General features: G+C 37.1%; 2 protein-coding genes across 2 annotated transcripts; both read left to right on the top strand.

The window, feature by feature from the left end:
* Window positions 1-1,470: 1,470 nt before the first annotated feature.
* Window positions 1,471-21,615, top strand: sft2d1 (SFT2 domain containing 1). Its single transcript, XM_028468779.1, has 8 exons — window positions 1,471-1,684; window positions 5,596-5,682; window positions 8,482-8,564; window positions 10,696-10,777; window positions 12,576-12,611; window positions 12,707-12,765; window positions 17,060-17,089; window positions 19,373-21,615. The coding sequence occupies exons 1-8, from the start codon at window positions 1,622-1,624 to the stop codon at window positions 19,410-19,412; spliced, it is 480 nt and encodes a 159-aa protein (XP_028324580.1). The 5' UTR covers window positions 1,471-1,621; the 3' UTR covers window positions 19,413-21,615.
* An 870-nt stretch (window positions 21,616-22,485) lies between these two features.
* Window positions 22,486-25,468, top strand: prr18 (proline rich 18). The gene has a single exon (XM_028469029.1). The coding sequence runs from the start codon at window positions 22,929-22,931 to the stop codon at window positions 23,748-23,750; it is 822 nt and encodes a 273-aa protein (XP_028324830.1). The 5' UTR covers window positions 22,486-22,928; the 3' UTR covers window positions 23,751-25,468.

The raw sequence follows: 25,468 nt of genomic DNA, 5'->3' as shown, positions 1-25,468 counted from the left end.
TCATGTACCCTCTATGACAACTTGCATACCCCTGGGGGTACCTGTACCTCACTTTGTGAACCTAGGAACTAGACTATTTGTTTATTTTTGCTATTTACTGCACCTTACCTATATGAAATCAGAAATAAATAAAAAAAATTAAAAAAAATTGTTATGTTTACACTGAGTCAACTAGAGCCCGACCAGTAATCTGTGGGGCCGAATATTCGGGACGATTTTATCTACCACTGATTAATAGACATCAGTCAATTTGTATATAATGATGTATTAACTTTTTTTTGCTGCGTGGAGATTCTGTTGCTCTGTGCTTTCTATATTATAAGCTGCCACTTTTCAATCAGCAGTAATGTTACAAAATTAAAACACTTGAAGAAGTGCATTAGTTTATTGTTTATGGTTACATGTTCCCTTTTTTAATTATCCATGTTGGCTGTTTAAGATTTGTGAAACTTTTTTTTATTTATTAATTATTTTTTTTATATTGAATTCCAGAAATACAGTTTACATGTTTACCTTTTTACCAGTGGCTTTACAATCCTTATGTTGACAGTGTTATTAAATAAAGTTCCTTATTTTAACTTATTATCTTGGATCATCTGTTATTTTTGTGTATTTTTTTTTTTTTTTTTTGTCGTGTTTTTGTAGAAAATGTATGATGAAATTTTGTGTATGTTTTGTTGTAATTTCTGTATGTTTATGGAGTCATTTTTGTGTATCTTTGCTGTTGTTTTGTTGTCCTTTGTAGTGTTTTTCGATCATTTTGTGTGTTTTTGGAGTCATTAGGTTTGTTTTTGGGAGGGACAGCACAAAATCAGGCACATGTGGCCCCCACGTCGCAGTAGTATTTCAAATATTGAACATACATTTAAGAATAGTAAGACGTGGAATAGTAGTCAGGTTTTTTTTTAATTATTATTATTAAGGAGAGAATCTATCACATAGTTGGGAAAGAAGACATACTAGCATGTGGTGAAACTGAGAAACAAAGAAGGCATCTGTTTTTTGTAGTTGTTTTTTTTAAGGATTGAACTGACATGGAGATTATAAAAACCCTGCATTATGAGCGCTAAACTCCAGAAGGTGGCAGTAGCGAGGCCCTTTCTGAAGAAGATCAATTTAGATTTTAATGAGCTTAACAAATACTGACTAAAATCCAACTTTCAGCTTTGAGTTTAACATTTTTAAAGTTAAAAATGAGTTACGTTTTTTTTTTTTTTCTGAGTCACGGTTGTTGGTTTGCGTCTTTTTATGCCATGACGTCATCTTTGAAACTCTTAAACGTGACAAGCGTTTTGTTTTTTGTTTTTAAATGTAAGAAGTAGAAAGTACATATATTTGTTTTAAAATAAATACTCATTTGAGCAGCATTCTTATGTATTTATATAAAATTATAAATTTTATAAAATTCAAAAAATTGATCGTAAGCTGCCAAAAAAAAAAAAAAAAAAAAAAAAAAAAAAACCCAGAAGAAGAAGACCAGGAGAAACAGCGCCATCTAGACAGGAAATAAGTCACTTTTCAACTTCAGCTTCACTTCCCGTCTCTTCGAGAAATGTTCAGTCGGTGTTAGATAAGTTTAACATTTCACGATTTATCGTTTCAACTTGTGCATCGTGTTGTCATGGACAAGCTTCGTCGTGTGCTGAGCGGTCAGGAGGATAACGAGGAGCGGGGTCTCACACAGGTAGTAGCAGTAGTAGCGCAGTCACAGTGACTCTATGGCTAATGCTGACAACACTATATACACTGGTGTCCCACACTGGGAATCGTTCAGTTTATAACTGCGGTCAAGCCAGCCGTGGTTCTCGTTTTCCTGGTCAAATCAACCGCACGTTGTTTTCTTGTGCGCGATTATACTAACACTTACGGTAATCACAATGTGACCGGCCTAAAGAGCTGCTGGGAGAGAAAAACACATTTAAGAATGTTTTGCCCAACTTTGACATAAAATCAAAAACGAATTCTGGATTTTTCACTTAACTTTGACATGGAATAAAAAGATAATTCGTGATCTGTATATGATTTTGACAGAGGATTACTCAAAAAGTACACAGTAAAAGTACTCAATATTATTCATGCAAGTCGCCTATGAAGTGCTAAGTTAATCAAAATATGAATCATGGACTACTTATGGAAAAAAGTTTTTTTATTTTATGTCAAAGTTGGGTGAAATATACTTAAATGTTTTTTCTCTCTCTTCCAGCAGCTCTGCAGGGCGGTCTCATTGTGATTACCGTAAGTGTTAGTATATTCGCGCACAAGTAAACAACGTGCGGCTGATTTGACCAGGAAAACGCGAACCACTGCTGGCTTGACCGCAGTCACTTTTGCGTGTTCCTGGTTGTTATGGTGGTGGTGGTTGTGCTTTCTGACTGCGTCTCTGACGGATTGTAACCTTTAGCTTCTCCGACTACTCAGGCGATGACATTCTGCCTTCTCATTTCTAATATTAACCTTCTGCCATGTTTAATGTTAGCTACTGTTTCTGAATGTTCACCAACCGTGTGCTTGTTTGTTTCTAACTGTTCACATTTTAAGACTAACTTTGTTCATTTAAACTCTTTACACGCTTCCACATTGAGGAGGAAATGAGGTAAGGGAGTGTCTTTTACTCGGTGTACAGTTTGGTCATCATACTGGACTACTGCTGGTCCTCGGTGTGGTGTTAAGCATGTGGCCAGCGGGCTAAATCCATCACGTCACTGGGTCCAACAAGGCCCCTGAGCTAACATTGATAATTAAATGAAAGGAAAATCCTGTATATGAAACTATTTAAGGTATTAATGTATGTTGTGCCAAATGTTTTTTTGTTTCTCTTTCTCTCTCTGTGGTTAGTACTTCCGGTTTGAGGCTCACCAATTTGTTTAGGACAGTGGTTCTCAACTGGTCTCACCCTGGGACCCACATTTTTCCACGGCCATTAAATTGCAACCCACATTTTTCTAAAACTGCTGTTGAAAACACACATTCTCTTTTTTAAAACATAAATCTATATATTTTTCTGTGCAACATGCACTTCACAGCATGCCTGTCAAAAGAAAGGTCTCTTTCAAAATAAAAGACAAGTCCAACATGAGAGACTGTAAGTATTTATTTATTTTTGACCAGCTGTTCGCTACCCACTCAGTATAGGTCCGCGACCCACCAGTAGAGAATCCCTGGTTTAGGAAACAAGATAAAGAAATTAAGTTTGTTAGATTTTTAAAAAAATGTATTTTCTAGAAGCAAATGTAACCCAGTTGAGAAAACGTGCCTTATTTCTCTCAGTTGAATTCACTTGTTTTATTTTGAAGTTTCATTATTTCAATTTATTATTCACACTTAGACATTTTCCAAACTGAGCTAAAAACAAAACAAAAACTTAGTTGCTTTTGTTGAGGTTTTTTCCTTCAAATGATACAAAAAAAATAAATAAATCAAATGTAACTCTTAGAGATGCCAGCTGTATAGTTGTAAAATGTATTTTATAAAACAAATTGCTCATTTCTGCCTCCAGCCATTTCTAGGGATGAGTATTGGCAAGGATGTTGCAATACGATACATATCACGATCCTTGGGTCACGATATATTGCGATATTCTACCCCGTTAATATCAAAATTCAACGTAGAGATGAAAAATCAAGTTGCTGTATATGTTCATCAGAAGATATTGATCATTCAGAGGACAAATTGAGTCAAAACTATTTGCTTCAAAACATCCTATTTATGATTTATTATTGGTGTTCTTTCACATTTTCACTGAAAAAAAGAAAACGCAGTGTTACACAGTGCCATCATAAAATAAAGTGCAACATGTAACCATTGCAACATATGGGAAGCATCGTAAAAAAAAAATTGATTTTAAAAACGGCACCCAAAAAATCGCGATATATCATGAAGTCGTCATAGCCATTTCAATTTTGTAATTTGTTGGTGTTTCTATGGTAACTCTTGAGAACCTAGTATCTGGTCCATCCGATAACCATAAAGAACTAAGGGTTACATCGACTCTCTTTTGGACTTAGTTTTTACACATAACATCAACTTCTGCTTCTAATCTTTCACAACAGGATCTGATATAGGTTAAACTTGTTTACTGTTAATAGATGATACAATAGCCTGTGTTTAATGTTAAAAATGGCCCAAATACTAATTGAATCATCATCATTACGGGTGTTTTTTTTTTTTTTTTTTTTTTACTGGGCTGGTGCTACAGTTTTTTTTCACATGAGGAGCAGAATAGAGGGATTATTGATAATGTGCATGTTTTACCTTAATTTGAACTGAACTGAATGTTAGTTCTTAAAAAACTAAAAGTAAAAAATATCTCAACAGTGAATGAAATGACTTTTTAATTGGAACATTCTCTTCTGTTTTCCTCCATTTCAAATACAGTAGAATTTTGCTCCTAAGTGGTTGTACAAAATACAGATTATTTTTTGTAGCTTGCATTAGTTATGACTTTATTACCAGATTATTGGTAAAAAAATAAATAAATAAATAAGAGATTCTTTTGAAATGTATTAACAAATTGTATCAAGTATTATAAGGTTTTATTTCTATATTTAATATAGAAGAGTACAACAATGATACATTGTAATGTATATTGTTTAATTTCTTTATTTAATCAACACACAAAGTCATATGTCAGAGTTTCTTGTTACTACAGGATTAACTGTTCTCACATGTCACAGCAGGTTGTTTGTTTAGCTTTGTGATATAAAATATTTTGATTGTACAGTCTACTCCTTTTTCTGGAAATGTTTGACGTTAAAATGTGTCATAACTTTCCTCCATTTCCCATTACTCATTTTCTAAATCGTGACCATGCAGTCTATTAGGGGTGCGTTATGGGGTTTGATTTAGTGCCTATTGGTCATGTATATGCGCCTGTGCAGTAGGGCTGCACGATTATGGCCAAAATGATAATCAAAATTCTCTGTATGTGTATATATATATATATATGTACAGTTTACAGTGCAAAATAAAGCTTTAAAATGTAATTATAATATAAAATGAGCCAAATAATTTGAAATGTACCAATGGCTAACTAAATAAATACACTATTACAGAGTGCAGAGCCTGTATATTAAATGTAAATAATGCAGACGATCAGGTTAATTTAATCGTGGCAACCAAAATCGTGATCACGATTAAAGTTCGGTAAATCGTGCAGCTCTGTTTATAATCTTATTTTCACTAGTGCCTCTAGTAATTAGGTGGATAACTAAACAGTGGTTTTTGCAGCAATGTACAACATTATGTAAGAAACATGTTTTGTTTTTTTTTTTCTAAAAAAGCCTCACAATGTCCTTTTGATTTTCACAATAGATATTAAATACTAATATTGTATATTTTTATTATGTAACAATACAGTATCATTGCATACATATATTACATCACATACAGACATCTGTAAAGAATGGCGACTAGTCGTTCATTAACCCAGCGTTGCCTTTTTAATGAAGCACCATTCTCGACTTTGTATGTTCTGTGTCTTGATCAATCACTTCTAGTGTCAATATTTTGTGTAAATTATTATACTGTAGTCAGTGAGGTTCAGTCTGTCTCTGTCTGCGTGTCTTTAGCTTTGTCTTTTTCCATTCTTCTAACCAGGTCCTTGATGCAAGCACCCTCAGCTACAGCACCAGGATAAAGGGCTTTGTCATATGCTTTGCTTGTGGCATCCTATGCTCGCTACTCGTGAGTATGAAAAGGCATTTGTATCTGGAATATTTTTTTATGCCCGAAGCATAACACAGCTCACAAAGCTGCACACACACACACACACACACACACACACACACACACACACACACACACACACACACACACACACACACACACATACTGACCAACACCACAGCAACATTTTTAATCACCCCATATTTGTGTTTGAATGCTGCACCTACAGTAACACAAAACTACACATTTAGGGTAGGATTCACTAAAGGTTCAGGGGTATTAAAACATGTGCAAAAGTCACTACACGCCCTTATAAGGGCTACAAACCTCAGGAAATCCGAATTGTGCGTCTTCTGCGCGTCACAATGCGCCCACAATCTATTAAGTTCCATTTCCCTCTAATGAATATGTAAAGTAGGCGGATCTCACAAGGGAAGCAATGGATGAATGGAATTCATCAAACAAGGAACTGTTTGCAGTGACTGTGTAATAGATCCACAGGTGATGCTGTCTCCCAGGTATTACACACCACCCTTACCCATCTAGACAGAAGGAAGGGGGACTATGTGAAACTGCTGTTCATTGATTTTAGTTCAGCTTTCAACACCATAGTCTCCACAAAATCTCTATTTCAAGCTGATCAACCTTGGACTTAATCTGCTTGGATCCTGGACTTCCTAACAAACAGATCCCAGGTGGTTAGAGTGGGAAAACACACACCTCCAGTCCCTGCACCCTCAACACCGGAGCACCACAGGACTGTGTTCTCGGCCCCCTGCTTTTCACCCTGTATACACATGCCTGTGTGGTCACGCGCAGCTCCAACATCATTGTAAAATTTGCAGATGATGCAGTGGTTGTTGGTCGCATCAGCAACAATAATGAGCAGGCGTATACAGGGTGGTTAGAAACCTGTTGCAGTGGTGCTAGGACAACAACCTGCTCCTGAACGTCAGCAAAACCAAAGAGGTGATTGTAGACTTCAAAAGAGCACAGCACATGGGTTTACACCCCACTGAGAATTGACGAGATGCCGGTGGACAGGGTGTGCAGCTTCAAGTACCTGGGGGTGCACATCTCAGAGGATTTAACATGGACAACCCACATAGACGGTCAGGTGAAAAGTGCAAAGCAACTGAGGAAATTCAAAGTCTCTGTGAGGGTCCTGAAGAGTTTTTATTCCGGAGTGGTGGAGAGTGTGCTGACTAGAAACATCACCCAGTGGTACGGTAACAGCACTGTACGTGACCGGAGAGCCCTGCAGAGGGTGCTAAAGTCAACAGAGTGCACCATGGGTTCAAACACTCTCCACCCTCCAGGACATCTTTACAAGGAAGAGTACAGCCAGTGCAAAGAGGATCATGGGTGTTTTTACCCACTGGCAGACGCATCCGACACATCAGGGCGAACACAGAAAGACTCAGGAAGAACTTCTTTCTTCATGCTGTCCTGATTGTTAACTCCACTCTCCTCAGTTAAAAAACATAAATCTGCACATTGCACTTGTGACACCTCTGAACACTACATTTGTCTATATTTTTATATTCTGTACATTCAATAATCATTTTAAAACTAGTTTACATTGCTATCTAACTGAACCCTGGTCACTTTGCACTGTTTACAGTATTCTATTCTGTATTTTATGTTTTGTGTATTCATTTAACTTATTTTTGCATTGTTGTATTTTTTATATTTTTCTGCATATATGTGTATTACTAGGTGAAAGAAAGGCTCCAGTGAACCTAGCTAGTATAAGAAAATAATTGAAATAAAACAATAGTCAATATTAACGCCACTCTGCGGTGCAGAACGGATACTGTGCACGGAGCTCCATGGATGTTGCTCCGGATTCACAGCTCCAGTGAGCCCCTGTGTCTTCCTGTCCATGTTTTGACTCAAACTCGTGTCGCGTTGATGGCAAGGAGCATCAAGCCAGAATCATGTGATCAGCTGCGTAATTTATGCTCAATAACTCAGATCAATGGCATCAATAGGACGATTCGTGTCCAAAGCTGCCCATTTTCCATGCACTGATAACAGCAAAGTTACAGGAACTGACTGAGCAGCCTGAGCCACATTAAATTAAAGGGAGAAATAACATTAGGTTTTAAAGTTTATTAAATAGCACTTTTAGTTGTTTATTTTGTTTTCTGCATTATTGAATGTTTGTGCAGCAGACAGAAGTCCACCCGCCTCCAATTTAACTGCTTCAAATGTCATTTGTGCTTCAGTGCACTCACCTCTTCACTTTGAACGAGCAAAATGTTCATTTAGGTAGGGTGGTCTCAACCACGTCTATACGCGCAGCACTAAGTGCCGCAATGTTAGTGAATTCCCCACAGCAGATGAGGAAACGGCACCACCAAAGGAACTAGTGACGCACCTGGTTTACCACCCTTTATTTCAGATCTTATTTTATTATTCTCACTAATAGAATACTAAATAGTATTCTCACTAAATAGGGACATATTTACATCATTGTATGTACATAATCTTAAATAAAGTGAACGCTCATTTCATTTGCGTTTGAATAAAGATTTAACAAGTCAATTAGTTTTGTTTTACATTGGGTAGTTGTTTTTTTTTAAATAAAGTATTTGGTTTATACAGCAGCCTCACTCAAGCTCAGATTTATAGTTCTTTAGCTCTAGAGGGAGCCAACAGTGCTTGACTGAAACAGACACCAGAGTTGTAAATGTCAGTAAATCAGAGTTGTCTGCTCTGAAAGGCCCTTTTTACTGTGTTTTGTTCTGCTATAACTGAGGTGTTGCTACTTTATTCTGCGTCGCTAACTCAAAATATGTATTTCTTTACCAGGGCACAGCTCTGCTGTTCCTTCCAAATGGCACCAGACTCTTTGGAGTCTTCTACACGTTAGGAAACATCGCAGCTATTTCCAGGTAAGTCTCTCTGTGTGGGCAGTGGACTATAAATGCCATTAGATTGCTGCTGTGTTCAGAGCAGAACTGATGTTAAAGGTGCAATATGTAGATTTTCTACTTTTAAATATGTCTCAAATACCTAAAATAAAAATGTGGGTGTTAAGAAACATGTCCTTAGCTGTCATGCATATGCAATTTTTAATTTTTTTTTGAGACTACATAGTTATATATACATTAATAAATATTGCCGGCCCGGCCAACCTGTAGTACCTATTTTCCACCGGTTGAGTGAGTATAAGCCTATTTACAGCAGAGCAGTCCATGAACTAAGCCATCTCTGGTAACAAACATCTATCAAACAGATAAACGGTGCGCTACCCGTGAGGTTTACAACTTACAAACAACTGCTTAAACATCTTCACTCATGAACGCATCACACATGTAAAGCTGACAATATACATCGGACGGCATGGGCCCACCGACAATATTTGCGAGGAGTAGTGGAGAATAATGTCACCTGTACATTCAGTAGTCAAGACCGGATATGGCGGAAGTGTTGTTTTACTTAGTAATGCCACCTGGTGGTGGCAGAAATGACATATTGCACCTTTAAGTGGTTGACGCCCACTACTCACTCTCACATGATGAACTTTCATCTCTTTGATGACATTTAAACAGCTTTTACCAGCTGATTACCAAATGTTTCACCAAGATTAACAACTACAAGCTGTAATGTATTTGAAATTAAAGTTGTAATAACCCACTGTGCTGATATAACTTAATTATTAATGGCATGTGTACCAACAATATAGCAAAATTGGAGTTTTCATTGAGTAAAAGTTGGTCTCATGCATTAATACAGCTTTTCGTCACTTGTTCTTCTAAATAAGCACACTGCAAATATTAAACCAATATTTAATAATGGTCTCATAATACTTTCTCCTCTTTTTCTCATGGGGAAAAACTACCTTTCAAAAATAAATCAAACCTTTTTACTTAAACATACATACGTACAGTAGGTAGAAATGTCTCAACATTGCGAGGCTCCTATTTAGAGTAAATAACTTCTCATCTTAGGATGTTTAATTATGACATTGCACATAATTTCTCCTTTTCAATGTCTGGTGCGTAGGTAGATTTTATAACCATCAGTAATCCTGAGTCTACTTTGAAAAGGATCGTTTAGCTTTTTCTGTCCATGAATGTTTGGAGGTGTTTTTATACTTAGTCTGCCTCTACTTTAATACCAGAAATCAGATTTCCTTGAGGTTTAGGCCATGCCAAACAAACTACTGTAGATGACCTCCCTCAATGTGCAAACTGACTAGCCAGTGAAATAAATTAAACATATTCTCAGGAGATTTATCTACTTATTGGAAAGCTGTTGTGCAATTGTTTCAGCCACAGTTAAGAAACTTGGTTGAGTGTAGATATGAATTAAGTTGTAATATATAGGGTATATTCTAATAATTGTGTTTCAGTTTGATTTTTTTTGTGTGTGTGGGTGTGATTTAAATTCTATACTAGTTTTATCTATTTATGCTGTTTGGATGGAGGCGTTTAGCTCTGTTAGATCCTCTGGCGCCAGCATGTGCGTAAACATCGTCTCTGTCTCATTGAGTGGTTTTGGTGGAAAATAAGAGTTCGTCCCTCACAGCGCACCACCAGGCGAATGAGCGTGCGTCAAAGCAGGCTACCCTTGTTGTGGCTCATCTAACAGATGTGACGTTCCACAGACTCCCTCTACCCACTCGGCTCAGCAGAGCTGCGTGCCTCGTCAGCGGGAAAAGCCTTTGTCCTGTTCAGTCCACTGACGTAACACAGGCATCATGTTGGAGACTCTAAATCTGCCTTCATCCTGGCTCTAATTATTAATTACTCTGTGATTTTAACTAGTTATTGAAGTTTAGATTAGAATTAAAACTTCAAGTTCACCCCTCTTTTCTGGTCTATAAAATAATCCCTTATTTTCCATCTAAATCTAGTGTGCGTATGTCTGTGCTTTGATATATTTGTCTAATACTGTCTATAGGACATTGTAGTGTGACAGTGTTAGCCTTAGAGAAGGATAACACATAATCCAGTACTTAATAGTTTGTGTAACGCTTTTATAGCAATCTTGCCAATGCTGTGTTTGGTTCTTTTAAAGCACCTGTTTCCTAATGGGACCTCTGAATCAGCTGAAGCGCATGTTTGAACCAACAAGACTGATAGCCACCATCGTTATGCTGGTAATAACTTGTCAATCCTAAATTAAGATTCTTTTTCTTTTCTTTTTGTTTAGCTACACAAGCTAAATATTACGGTAGTTGTTTGTTCTCATAATCTGGTTGATGTATTTTTATAAGGCTTTTCTCTTGTGCATTTAAAGATCTGATCCTCTCTGTATGATAGTCTTATCAACTAAAGCAGTTTGGGCAGATACAACACTCTGTTAGTCAGTTATTAACTCCTTATTGCAGCAAATGCTTCACCATAGTTGTTAAATCATAAAAACATGTGGGATATATTTGCAAATTGGTTTTCAAAGTGCCAGAAAAGCAAAGTCATGCTATCAGTGTTAGCATAGAGTGATTCTAAAAACTAGGGGTGTTGGGGAACAAATAGATTCGGCGATATATCGAGATATTACTTATTCTTGGATTGATTCAAAATGTATCCTTATTGATTTTTTATTATTATTTTTTATCTTTTTTTAACCAGGAAGGTCTTTTCCACTGCAGGAGACTTTGTAACTGCACAAAGAAGTGCACTGAAATCTGGGCATGTTAACCAGCTTGTGTTTTTTTTAATAAAATCTAAAAAGAAAGTACAAACTTTCTGCATTTACTTGTTGTTCTAGGCATATACCTCAGTTAAGTTGCACTAAAGTCAAAGTTGATTTAAAAGCCACAGGCAGATTGTATGTTATTTTTTATTTTAAGTTCTTGACACATGGCATGTTAAAGGAAATGTTTTGAGTGTAAAATATGCCAATATAAAATATTTCATACATAATGTTCTCATGAAGGTGTACACATTTACAGTTGTTACTTAAGTCATGTATTTAAAAAAAAAAAAAAAAAAAATCGCAATAATCGCCCTATACTTTTAATATCGGGATATATTGTATCGTATCGTGACCTATGTATCGGGATACGAATTGTATCGTCAGATGCCAGGCAATACCCACCCCTACTAAAAACCTCTGAGTGCTAGGGGTGTGCATTGCCATGAGTCGATGATGTCATTCGATTTGCATGTCACAATACGGTCCATCCTGATACTAAACAATACGATATATATCGCAATATCAATAATTAAATTAAATTTTGAAATTAAATTTCTCCTATACAAGTACAAAATGGTCTGAAATACAATTTATTTCATTTTTTTAACTTGTGAGAACAAGTAAATGGTAACTAACTGTAATTCAAGTAGCAATATCAAAAACAAGTGATATGTTTATCAAACTGTCAATTACATTTTTCAAAAAAGTTTAACTTTTGCTTTTACAACAGATTATACTTCTGTTAAGCTCTTAAATTATACATTAAAAAAGTAACCACATACATATATAAAAGTGCCCAGTATGTTTTATCCACTTTCAAGCTAAAATGCATTGAGGAGTGAGGTAGTTTGACAAGGTCTGATATGGTTCACTGACACCTAGTGACCTGGTGTTTACCTGCCATGCAGATGTTAGCGCAATTAAATGTTTTTTTTTTTTTTTTTTTTTTTTTTTAAACAGGATTAGAAAATCAATTTGGACATTTTTTGGATCAATACGATTATCCCACATTGAAATATTGGGATATGTTACAGAATCGAGTTTTTCTTACACCCTGATTGAATGCTGTTATGTACTTCACTATTCAAAGATCATTAAAACATTTACTATTTTGATCATTAGCACAGGTGACCTTTTGTGCACCTTTTCAATGTTATCTGGTTCTGTACACGCCTTGCTTTCCTACCTAAAAACATAAGAATTATTCAGAATTAAAAATGGATTTTTTGAGAAATCTCCCTCTTTTCCTTTTTCACCAGCTTTGCCTCATCCTAACACTTTGCGCAGTGTTTTGGGTAAGTTTGTTACAAATGTACATCTTCAGTTGATCTTCTTTGTTTTCCTACTGCGTCGTGCCCTTCGAGTAACAATTGTTTCCTTTACTTCGCAGTGGCAGAAGAATGGATTAGCAATCATCTTCTGCATTCTGCAGTTTCTGTCAATGACGTGGTAAGTGTTGCCTGGCAGTCTCTGCCTTTTCTAAGCTAAAGTGCGGTTGACAACTCGCTCATCGTTCACACTTAATCAGATGAAGTCTGCGTCCATCAGAGAACATTGTTCGAACACTTTTGAAAATCTGTTAGCAGGTGTTCAGCTATAAAACTTAAATATTTCATGAAATATTGAAGCTTTGTAAAATATACAGACTACTAGCACTTGTCATGCTAATCAGGTACTATTATTTCTGACAACTTCCTGTCACTTCATTAAAGAGCTTCTGCTATAAGCTAACAAAAGGGTTTGTACTTCCTGTTTAAACTGCTAATTGTTGACAGAGGTCTTCAGATTGATTATATTAATAAAATGAATAATCATTATGATAATAGCAGTATGATAATACTGTATCTTTATTTTTATAACTGTGTCGAGTTTTTTTAAAAACTCGACACTCTACAATGAACGTGCAGATGATTAAAAGAAAAGAGTACATGTAATAATGAAAGTTTTAAGAGCCATTGTAACATTAAAAGTCATATGATAGTTTTATCAGTTTAAAGCAAGTCTGAATAGATTAGTTTGACTTTCAGACAGGTTGAGCGCTAACTACAAAGACCTGGGATCAGGGTTAAAGTCAATTACATTTTCAATTACAATTAAATTTTAAATTATCCATGTTGAATTACAATTCAATTATTATTACAAGAACCACCTTGTTTTTTTCCCCTGAAATCCCAATTACGTTCTCAATTACGAAAGTTCAATTACAATTTTACTAACTTTTATCCATATAGTGTTGTGATGATTATGTACAATGTCGTTCTTTCTTTTTCTTTTTGTTTAATAATGTCTTATGTCCAACTACTGACAAGTGTTGGGATTTAGCAACAACTATAAACTATTTGTATTAAACATCAGTTACATTCACACTATTGTTACTTTTATCATCCCTATTTAAAACAACTTCTATTAAATTCTAACTCCTCTAACCATTACCACCTGTGAGTGTGTGAAAATTCACTGACAGGTAAACATATTTTTATATTTAACTACTTGTGTAAACCATAGACCTGTTTAATTCATTTGTAATTGAAAGTTTTTATTGAATTTCCATGTTAATTACAATTGCAAAGTCAATTATCTGGACTCAGTTCCAATTTAATTACAATTACAACAGCGACAGAATCCTAAAATTACATTTACGATTATAATTATGCCTTAATTGTAATTAATTATAATTACACGATTATAATTGACCCCAACCTTGCCTGTAATTGATTTGCATTGTCATAAGTTTTTGTTTTTCCGTACGTCTTTGTGCGCTGGCTAAAAGTCCCAGAAGAACTGCTTTAGAAGTGCAACATTTAGCACATTCATTTCCGCTCGGCCTGCTTTTCAAAGGCGTCACCATGGCAACCGCAAAGTCACACATCCATTGCTCAAACCTAATTGAATGGTGGGGGGGTAGCGAGCTCTCCCACGCAGGCGTTTGTGTGAAGATGGTTCTGTGATCAGATATTTGTCACTGACTCACTCAGAGGGTCAGAGAGCTACAGCCAACATTCACACACTTCAGCATCACAGCAGGCAGGACGACATTTCATAATAAAAGCACTCTGATCATTTGTTATTCAACTGACTTGAGTTTTTCCATTCAAGGCCAGGGTTATGGTAACCACTCTTCCTTACAAGGCAGAAATACAGTTCCTACCCACAGGCTGAGGCTCCAGTTAATCATTCAGCTGCCAACAAAATTCCTCACATTCCTAAAATACATGTGGTGCATTGGCAGCAACTTTTTTTTTTTGGATGAATTTTTAGCTTTCACTCACGCTGAACTTGTTTTTATTTCCTCGGCCAAAACAACGATTTAAGTTAATCCTCTCTAAAAACATCTGTGTTTTGTTAGTGCATTGCATGTGTTTGTCCAGATTTTGGTCTTTGTTCCTAAATTCTCTAGTTCAGGAATGTCAAACTCATTTTAGTCCGGGGGCCAAATACGGTGCAGTTTGACCTCTAGTGAGCTGCAGATTTTAGGCGGGGGAAAAAAGAATAATTTTATCATTGTGCCATAATCAGTTCAATTCACTTAAGAAAATTCTTGATTTTACCCATTTTTGTGTAATTTAGAGGAATTTTGTGAAATTGTTTGTGAAAAATTGCAAGACTTGTGGAAAAGTTGAGTTCTATCCACAATTTGCAATTAAAAATGACTGAATTCATGTGATATAAACAAAGGAAAAATAAAAGCCCCTAAAAATATTTTAAATAAATACTAAAGTTTCATCAAATTGGTGAATGTGAGATACCTATAACTGGTTTATTTGGTATATTACACAATAAGCAATGTTTTCTGTCATTTTTATTTTCTCCTGCAGGCCAATTTGGATGCTCTAGTCTAGTTCATAGATTTAGGAAGGGTGTAAGGACACTTAATGTCAACAATATTATTGAAACTGAAAATGACCACTCAGTGTTTTAGAAATGTAATGAAACGGTTCATTTATTATTCCGCCCTACAGTATGTATGAATAGATAAATGTTGGGTTGGTGAAGCGTACCTTTCCATTCCTCCTACATTTGTCCCAAGCAAACGTCTCTTTTCAACTGCAGGAGACAAAGTCAATATCCAAAGGTCTGAATTGCTACCAGAAAAAGGAAAACCTACTAATATTAATGAAAAATAAAATGTCTATATGTTGAATCTGGGCTGTGTCGACCGTTCTGGTTTGACGTTTTAAAGACTTGTTGTGTAAAGTTCATGCACAGATAGGAATACTTTTTTGATGAATGTCATAATAACATGATTTGGTTTTCATTTTTAACTAGTGCCAAAATGGCACTTTTTGGACTATAAAAATAAGAATTGGTCTTATTGGTCACAATAATTGGTCACAACTATATCTATCACTGAACCCAGATGACTATGGTCCCATTGAGGTGTTGTGTGACTGTTTAGAAAAAGTAAACTGCTGGATGAGTGAAAACTTCCTTCAACTAACCATGACAAGATGGAGGTGATTGTCTTTAGTAACGAGGAAAAGAGGACTGCTGTCAGCATGTATCTTGAGTCTCGAATCTTTTAAAAGCTAAAGACCAAGTCAAAAACCTTGGTGTTCTGATTGACTCAGATCTTACATTCAGCATCAGATCAAATCTATCACAAAAACAGCTTCTACCACCTAAAGAACATCTCCAGAGTGAAAGGTTTAATGACTCAGAAAGATCAGGAGAAACTGGTCCATGCTTTTATCTCCAGCAGACTGGACTATTGTAATGGTCTTCTGACAGGAATCCCCCAAAAGAGCATCAAACAGCTACAGCTGGTTCAGAACAATGCAGCTCGGGTCTTAACCAAAACAAAGAGATCAGAACAACATTACCTCCAGTTTTAAAGTCTTTTACACTGGCTCCCAGTCAGCCTCAGAATAGACTTTTAAAGTCTGCTGCTGGTGTATAAATCTGTGACATGGGTTTGGTCCAGAATACATCAGTGACATGTTAGTCAGGAATGAACCCAGCAGGTCTCTCAGATCTATGGACACAGGTCAGATAGTAGAGCCCAGAGCTCACAGTAAACATGGTGATGCTGCTTTTAGTTGTTTATGCTGCAAAGAATTGGAACAAACTGCCAGCAGAGCTGAAGTCAGCATGTAATGTGAACATTTAAATCAAAGTTAAAGCACTTTTTTTCTCTACTGCGTATGATTGAGAGAGATTTTTGGTCATGTTGTTGATGTCATGATGATTTTAAATGTTCTTATTGATTTTAAACAATTGAATGTTTTATCATGTAAAGCACATTGAGGTGCCTTGAGTATGAAATACGCTATACAAATAAATTTGCCTTGCCTTATTTGTGTTATGTTCATTTATTTAATATCAGAATCAGATATACGTTGTTTATCCCAGAGGGAAATAGATTTTTTTTTTTTTACAGATGCTCCAGAGTATTGAATGAAAAGAACAAACACTAAAAGATAGAAAAGAAAACCTACATAATTCAATTAAAGACCATTGAAGCTGTTGTTCTAAAGTGATGAAATGTACAGTTTGATCGCCACAGGCAGGAATGATGTTCTGTAGCGTTCTGTTGAGCATATTATATATTCCTTTATGTTGAAAAGGTCATACTCAGGGTATATGTAAGTACGATCAAAGTTAAAAGCATTTATTTTTCAAACAGCTTTTTTTGTGTGTTTTTTCCTTTGCAAAAATATTGTTCCGTATCGTATATCGTCTCGTCTGCTTTGAATATGGCCACAGCTCTAGTAATAGATTCTTGTTCTTTGTATCTTTCTTTCAGGTATAGCATCTCTTACATTCCATTTGCCAGGTAAGTCCATCCTCTGTGTGTGATTTGTATATCAATCTTCTATTAGTGCCTTGATTACCATATTCAGTCCCTCCATCCTTGCTAAAAAATAGTTGTTGTTAGTAGACTTTTCCCTTGATACCAGCTTTCTGTCTTTGACTTATTCTATCTAACATTAAGACAACACTGAAAAAAAATGAAACATTCAGAAATGAGACGTGCCAGCCTTCAGTGAAAACATGTTTTTATTTACTTCTCGCCACTATTTGCTTTGACCATATGGCTGTAATCCCCCACTACGTCAAAGTGTGGCCTGTGAGTGTCAAACAAATGGCAGCTTGTTGTTGCCTTCGCCTCTGTTTTTCTTTCCCCTTTGTTTTTCTTATTTCTCCTTAGATATAATTTAATCGGTTCATCATATCTAAATAAAATCATTTCTTGTGGAATAATACTCTTAAAGCCAGATTTTCCCAAATATTCCATCAACGATGAAGCTTTTACACTGGTTATAATGAGCTTATCTGGAGCTTAAAGGGTTGCAACACGTTGCAAAATTTCTTATTAGATAAAAACAAGCTGATCTGCATTAAAGATGAGGCTAAGTGGTAACCCTTCATAAGCTGTTGGCTTTGTTTTTCCTACGAACACTCGTTTGTATACATAGAAATGCTATTTTCATTGTTTTTATTCTTTTATTTGCTCTTTAGAATTGGGGTTACAACTTAGTCACTGTTTTTAGCCTCTGTCTGACCACAGTGTTTTCCTTGGACCATTTGGGAGCTCTGATGTTGTTTTGTCAGCTCAGCTAAATCTAGTTACATCCCATTTAGTTAGAATTCCGGTACCTCCCATGCAGCCCCCCCCCGTTAAGCATCTTGTGTGTTGGGCAACCCTATATCCATCCTGACAGCTGAGAGACGTCCTACTCCAACCTCGAGATTTCCCCTCCCCCCACCATCGCTATAACAATACAAATGTGAGACAAAGAACCCTTCCCCGTCTCACCTACCAAAAAATTTTTTTTTTAAAAATGTGTGAGTTGAGTGTGTAAATCTTAATTGTGCATGAGTTGCATTTCTCTTTTGTTGTTGTAGTGCTCACTCATTTTTTCATCTGGACGTTATTGCCTCTTATCCTTAAGCCTCTTACTCTAATACATTTTTCATTTAATTTTGATTTGATCTCTTAGCACTGTAATGTTTACTGTGTTGTGATGGGGGCATCTGGCTATTTATGATCTCTGACCTGCGTAACCCTTGGCGACACTAACAAGCATTAGACTGGGCTGCTTCCTATCACTGGCTGTGGTCCAAGAAGTCCTGAAACCTTGGCTAGTCCCAACAAACACCTGGCAAGGGCGCTTGATCCGTTAATGTGTTTTTACCTTGTTACCTACTTCCAACAACCTCCTTCCGCCTCCACACACAGCATCTGAAATCAGCTGCCCGTGCACTTCCCACAGTTCTTATAGGCTACCATCGCTCGCAAATACACATCCAAATGGTGGAGAAAACCCTTCAAAGAGGCATCTTAATTTATTTAGTTTTCATGGATGGAGGAATGGCATCATTGAGCATGAGAATATCTGGAGGGAAAAAAAATCAAGCGGTTGTTTGGTGGAACGAGAGGCTGTTCCATAGCGTTTGATGGAAGCACCTCCTAAGCCTCTACGTCTCCTTTTAACCTTGACCGGTTTCATACCTCCTCCATTAAAATTTGACTGTGGGCTACATAGCAGACAGGGAAACAGCAGGCAACCATCTGTGGTTGCCATAGCGATCACTCGTGTTGCATTCATCCTCTAGTACCTGCAGGAAATAAAGGGAGCCCCCATCAATGTGCGTGTGCGATGCTTTCCCCGTCAAAAACACGCTCACTTATCAGGATGAGCCCCACCCAAACCCCCATAACAAAGGATGGATGGAGAGCTGCTTTGATTCTAACACAGTTATTGTCCTTTTTAGGACACTTACATTTATTTTGTTTTTTTTGTCTGGATGGGGGATAAAGGTTTGAGGTCCGTCCGTCCGAGTTAAAGGGGACAGCTTTTATTGCCTTTGTGTCGTTTTTTTATTCTGTGTGAGGTATCTTCAAAGGGGACGGCTGCTTTTCTTAGAAACCATTTAGATAGTTACTAATTTTATATCCTGATGTGATAATATTTTCTTATGTATACAATCTAAGTTCTTAGATTTAGGACATTTAGGAAAAGGTTGAGTTATGACAACCAATCTGGTGGGGGATGTTTACTGTTTTTTTTTATTAATCTTCAATCTGTTCATTATATCCTTATTTTCTTCACAGGGACGCTATCATGAAGTGCTTCACAACATGTCTGAGTTAAGATTCAGGATGTAACTGTTTTCTCTGAGGTCCTGCTCTACCCACAATCCTACTGCCAGAATGGTTTATTGTAAAAAAAAAATATATACATATATACATAAAATTCTGCTTTCTTTTTGAGTTGTAATTAGGGTTCCCATAATGTAAATTCTCGCTCAGTAAAGTCTAGTGTAAGTAGTCACTAATCAGATAATTCTCAGTCTTTGCTTCCACTGTAAAAAAATGTTCTTTTGATGCCTCATCTATTTAAAGATTTATCTATAGTTTCCTGAATATTTTATGACATGGATGTGCAGAGATTTGACTTTGGCATGTGTGTCTTAACATATATGAGGATTAAAAAAAAAGACCAAACTGATGTTCACATTTGCATTTCTACAACTTCTGGCAGCAAACACCAATGTACCTTTGTTGTTGCTTTGTGTTTGTGCGAGGTGCTGCTGTATAAAGAGGTTTACAGATGCTACTCTGTATGAGATTGTTTTACCCTTTGGCAACCAAGCCAATGCTTCACTGATAATATTCAACCCACATTTTTCCATTTGCTGACCTTTTTAAGACGAGCATCTCCTGTTTTAATGTGATTATTTTTATTTTATTTAAATTTTTTTTTGCGGTTTCCTTTGTCTTTATTGTGAATTAAAACATACCTGTAATCTTCCTATCCTAAACTAATTAGATTGTATTTAATTAGATCTCCTCCTGTTTAAATGGATTCCTCTGCTAGATGTAGCAGTACCGACCCCCCCACCCCCCACCCCCTTCATAACGCTCTTCTGAGCACTCTGATTTGGATGTGACCTAATAACCCACTATAGCTTCGCCTCATGTTCCCTACGGTTCTCCATGCTAGTGGCTTTTGAGGATATGGTTGTCATGGCAACCTCCCTCTGAAAATGGCTAACCTGTTCCTTTACTCCCATATGTGGTGCAGATGTTAACGTTGTCCTGACGAGGAGGAAAATCATTCTCGATAAAGCATTTTTACCAACAGACAAGTCAATGTCTTACTTTGTGTCACTTATAAAGCAATATATTTATATTTTAGCCTCTAAAGTTGTTTTCTTTCAAGCAGCGTCCACAGATTTATTAGATTTTGGTATTACGGGGGTGGATTAGCATGGACAAAACCTTCCAGGCATCACTCGTTTAAATAACTTGGCAGAGACTCAGCAAATCCCTCTCTGAGTCTTCTTGGGGATTAAATCTTTCCTTTAAATGAGAGAGTGTGGCTGTTTTTGGGAAGGCTTTCATTGTTTTGGATTATATCAAAGTTTAATTGAAGAGGAAGTTGCCTGACCAGTGCAGTCTGTCAATTTCCTGTTTTCTCAATATCTAATCTGCTGTTACATCAGAGAGATGAGGGATCCCACGCCACTGGCTTCTCTGAAATTAAACAAGTGTGTGTGTGTGTGTGTCCCTGTGTAGATTAATGATGCAGATCACATAACTAAGTCAAAGGAAGTCTGTCGCATGTTATCACGGATCATTTCCATGCTTTTTTTTCCCCCCTCCCCAATTTAAATGCTCCTTGTGTTGGGTTTTATCATTTCTTTAAATATAAAGTAAATGTAGTTGAACTACTCAAAAATCCAAGAAATGGCAAATTGTATCTTGTCTCTGAATTCAATAAAACCAGAAACAACAAATAAGAAAGAAAATTTATTTTTTCCCCCGTTTGTCCTTAGGTAGAAAAAACCTCATTAACAAACTGAATCTGTCTAGCGTAAAATAGATACAAATGGCAACAAAGAGGGTAAAATAATCAATATTTGAAAGCATATGGGTTTTTTTTCCATTGGGCATTGGTCATGGACCACAAGGTTGGAAGAACAAAAGAAAAGGTGTGTGTACATCAGACTGGTTTTAATGATTGTACTAGTAACATGTTCTGTTAGCACCTATAGGCCTATAATATGCCTGATTGTAAGCTGTGAGATATGTGTTGGTTACCATAAGTACCAAAAGAGTTGAGAAGGGTATGTAAGTATGTGTACACATTGTATAAACCAGTCTCGTCAATCATCCAAGTTGAAATGTTGAGTAAACATCCTTTACTTAAGTTCCAGTTTACACCTATGGTAAACTCAGAGAACAACTAATCAAACAACAATTTGAACCGTATGGAAATACTATCGTCTGCAACCCTAACCATACATTTTCTTTTCTATTTAATCTCTAAAATAAACATGCCTTATACCAGACGTGGCCCTCAAACTAATTTTGTGCAATTTCCACAGCAAAAATACACAAAAACATACACAATGATGGCGAAATGCTACAAAATAACTCTGAAAACAAAATTTAGAAAACAACAAAAAAGCTGAAAAAATGACTCAACAGGCAAAAAACAAAACAGAATGACTCCAAAAACATGCAAGAAAAACTACAAAAATACACAAAATGAATTAAAAACACAGTACAATTTTAAAAAAATAAACAATTTTTCTTTGCTTTTTCCTGTATTGTCTCAGATTAGTCATTATTCCAAATACTGAAATGAATGTTGATAATGTGGCCCTTGGTTCAGAAAATGACATTTCTGTGGCCCCCGCTGTAATAAAAGCTGCCCTTCCCTGCCTTAGGGTTTCAACTTTATTGTGACATAAATCACAGTGAAACCCAAAAACAAAGCCGCCTTATTTCAACTCTGGATTATAGCCTACATTATTAAAGTTAACCATTTTACATTTTATTTGATATGAGAAACAAGTGCATGCAGCTTTCACATTTTTATCATTTTTAACATTTAATGGACAAAACTAGGAAAGAAGGCGCACAGTGGCTTGGTGGTTGGCACGTCCGCCTCACAGCAAGACGGTCATGGGTTCAATCCCTAAATTTTCTGTGTGGAGTTTGCGTGTGCTCACCGTGGTATGTGTTTAATTCTGAGTCCTCCTGCTTCCTCCCACAATCCCAAATTTGTCTGTGTGTTGCCCTGCAATGGACTGGCGCCTTGACCAGGGTGCACCCCCGCCTAACACCCAATGAGAGCTGGAGATAGGCACCAGCAGACACCCAACACCCTGAAAACAGGAATAAGTGGGTCAGAAAATGGATTAAAAATAGGACAAAAATACTATAAAATGTATTTTCTCCTCGTGTACAAATTGTAGGATTAGGAAATCTGATGTGTTTATTATACAAACTGATCCTGTACTGGAAAAAGGTGTCTCATCACAACAGAAAAGTTAAAAAAAAAAAAAACTTTATTTAAAATGTCCACTATACACACAAAACCCTGTAATTCCAGTTGACAATCTGAACTACAACAGCAGCAACAAGGTTTACAATGACATGTAAATATAACAAAGATCACTGACAGTAAAAATAGTAACAGAAACAAAGAAAACCCTGTGACTAAATAAGTTGTTACGCGGAATGACGTCATCGGGTATTTTGCGTAGCTTTGTGTGGTGTCGTCGTGGCCACGCCCCCCTATGTCCCTCGCTCTTAAAGCAGACGGCCGGCGCGTGCACACACAGTGTAAAACCTGGTGTTTTGGGGACAACAGGTGATGCTATACTGTGATGTCTCTTTGGATTCTTCTATCAGACACTTTCGCATCGTGACCCCCACAGCCTCAGACATGCCTTTCCCTCCCATCAGCCTCCAGCAGAGGATCTCCTCCCCGGGCAGGGAGCTTTTCGGCAAAAAGAAATCCAACGAAGTGCCTCCACAGAAAAACGGAGACAAGGCGGCCTCAGACAAAGACAGACAGTCCACTTCTTGGACTTCAGCTAATTTAAGGAACTTAGGACGGAAAGCTCCTCAGGAGAAGGGCAGGAGTTCTGCTCAGAAGTCTGCATCAGTGCAGGAGAGCCAGCTGAAGTGTTCATGGCTGTCTGTGCCCAAAGCGCAGGAACCAGACGCAGTCCGCCGCTCCAGCTCCATGGATGTAAGCAGACATCTGAGCGGCAAAGAGGAGCCCAGGAGGGACATTAAGTTCACCCTCAGCCTCACACCTGAAGCCATCCTGGTCATCCAGAAACGGAACTTAGAAAAACAGATGTTGGCGAAGCAGCAGAAGTGTTGCGCGTCGGCGGACTTCAGGCACAGGAGGGTTTTCCCGTCCAAAAAGGCGCACGCAGGCTCCAAGGGCGCATGCGTCACTGGCACCAAAGCGGAGAGCAGCGAGCAGGACATCACTGCCATCGTTAAAATCTCGTTACTCAACGACCAGTACAAGTACGATGACGTAGAGTATGAAGACGAGGACGGAGACGTGGATGAGACGGTGGTGAGGAAATGTAAAGAGTGGCTGAAAGGAGTGGAAAACGCTGCTGCTCTGGGAAAAGTGGACAAAGTTTGTGCGCTCCCGCACCTTAAAGGCTGCTGACACCTCACTGTGGGAATATTATTAGTTCACACTTTTGGTTCGAATAAACAATTAAAGGACTTTGTGCACGGATGCGTTTGTTGGACGAAACAACGTGTTTTAAGTCGCGTAAAGTGGGGAGACAAAGTGTTTCCAAAGGAATGTCAACTGTTAGATTTCATTTGAAGAAATAATCAGTTGAAGCTATTTTAGCTTTTTTTTTTTTTTTTTTTTTCATGGTTACTGTTTTGCTTTCAAATGATTTTCTAATATCCCTCATGATCCTTTGCACATTGGTTTTGTTTCGAATGGCACAGCCACAGAAGTGTTGCATTATGGGACGTAAACGCTTCTTTGTGTCTGAGAACAATAAACAGCTCCAGCTTTTTACGCGCTGCTGCAAACCAAACACGATGCGTTATTTCCCCTATTTAAGAGGTTCGAAACCCGTCCCTGCACTGTATTAAAATGGTCTGAACAGTTGCACTGTCTAATGCTTATTCACATGATTATTTCAGCATATTCATATGCTCAGTTATGCAATGCAGGCCCCCATCGAAGCTGATTTGTTTTCTGTGCCTCTTTGATAATTCTGTTACGTGATGTTAAATTACAGTCTTGTAGATTTCTTCCACAAACTGCTTTTAAAGGCTCTTTTGTTGCCTCTAAAGCGTGTGGTCATTAGTGCTCTATGTAAGCCTCTTATATATACTTCCTGCTAAGCAGGGTTGAACTGTGCAGGTGCATGATCACCTCAGGACATGAGCTCCATTTGATTTACCTTTACAAAAAAAAAAAAAAATAACACAACAACTTCATAAAGTAGATGAACAAAATGCCAATCCTGGGATCAGATACAGTGAATAAGTTGGACAGTTTGGGTGTAAACAAGACATTTCTCTGCACTTGCTGAAAGGCTGCACTGCCACAAAAGATCAGGTTTAACTGTTCATTGTTCAACTGCTCAGGAAAAAAGTGTCCAGGGATCAGTTCAGGCCAACATAAAGAGAGTTTTTAGACCACGAAGTGACTTTCTGGCTTCTTTATGTTCACTTCGCCTTCTTGCATTTAATTCCAGCAAGTTGGTTTTATCTTCTTTTTTTGAAATAATATGTTAAGCTTTCATTTATTCAGGCATTTTTTTTAGGAAATGTACTTTAATCTCCATGTTTCGACTGCCAACTGTCAGTCTTCCTCAGAGGCATCTACTGATCCCTTTGATGCGTTCTGGTTGAAATTTCAAAGTAAATTTCTTGGAAAAAGTCATCTGAATAAATGAAACCTCAACATCCTCACATTTAGTTTTTGAGTCATTTTAAATTCAAAAGGTTTAAGTCAGCCACGCGTCAACCAAGAGCACACAAGTTAAAAGTTAATGTGTTTGTGTACGAGGAGTTTTATGCCATCTTTCAGTTGACCTGAGATTTATTCTGGAGACTCATCTGGATTCATCACGTCTTAGCACATAATAGATCAAACAATGGCTAATGGTGTCCTCAGGTAATGGTATTTCTGTTTAGTGCAATCAAAATGTGTTCAAAACTCTCCTTTTATGTCGACTGCACAGTTTTTATCTGGAAAAGGTGTTTCTGCGTCTAAAAGTGGAGATATTAACAAGATCTCCCTCAGGAAATATGGATGGATGAGATTTTATCTAACGCTAAATCAGTATCACAGTATTGTTTTGTCATCGATGCGTGTTATTTATTCTTTCTGATTCACATGTTTCTCAATCCTGT

This window comes from Gouania willdenowi, chromosome 15 (assembly GCF_900634775.1).
Source record: "Gouania willdenowi chromosome 15, fGouWil2.1, whole genome shotgun sequence".
NCBI classification, from domain to species: domain Eukaryota; kingdom Metazoa; phylum Chordata; class Actinopteri; order Blenniiformes; family Gobiesocidae; genus Gouania; species Gouania willdenowi.
The sequence above is the reverse complement of the archived record's forward strand: the minus strand, read 5'-3'. Positions and strand labels throughout refer to the sequence as shown.

Excerpts from the sequence above, each read along its gene's own strand:
- sft2d1 (XM_028468779.1), top strand. The coding sequence starts at position 1,622 with ATGGACAAGCTTCGTCGTGTGCTGAGCGGTCAGGAGGATAACGAGGAG. Across the intron at positions 5,683-8,481 it reads GCATCCTATGCTCGCTACTC|GGCACAGCTCTGCTGTTCCT; the intron begins GTGAGTATGAAA and ends TTTCTTTACCAG. Across the intron at positions 12,612-12,706 it reads CACTTTGCGCAGTGTTTTGG|TGGCAGAAGAATGGATTAGC; the intron begins GTAAGTTTGTTA and ends TTTACTTCGCAG.
- prr18 (XM_028469029.1), top strand. The coding sequence starts at position 22,929 with ATGCTATACTGTGATGTCTCTTTGGATTCTTCTATCAGACACTTTCGC.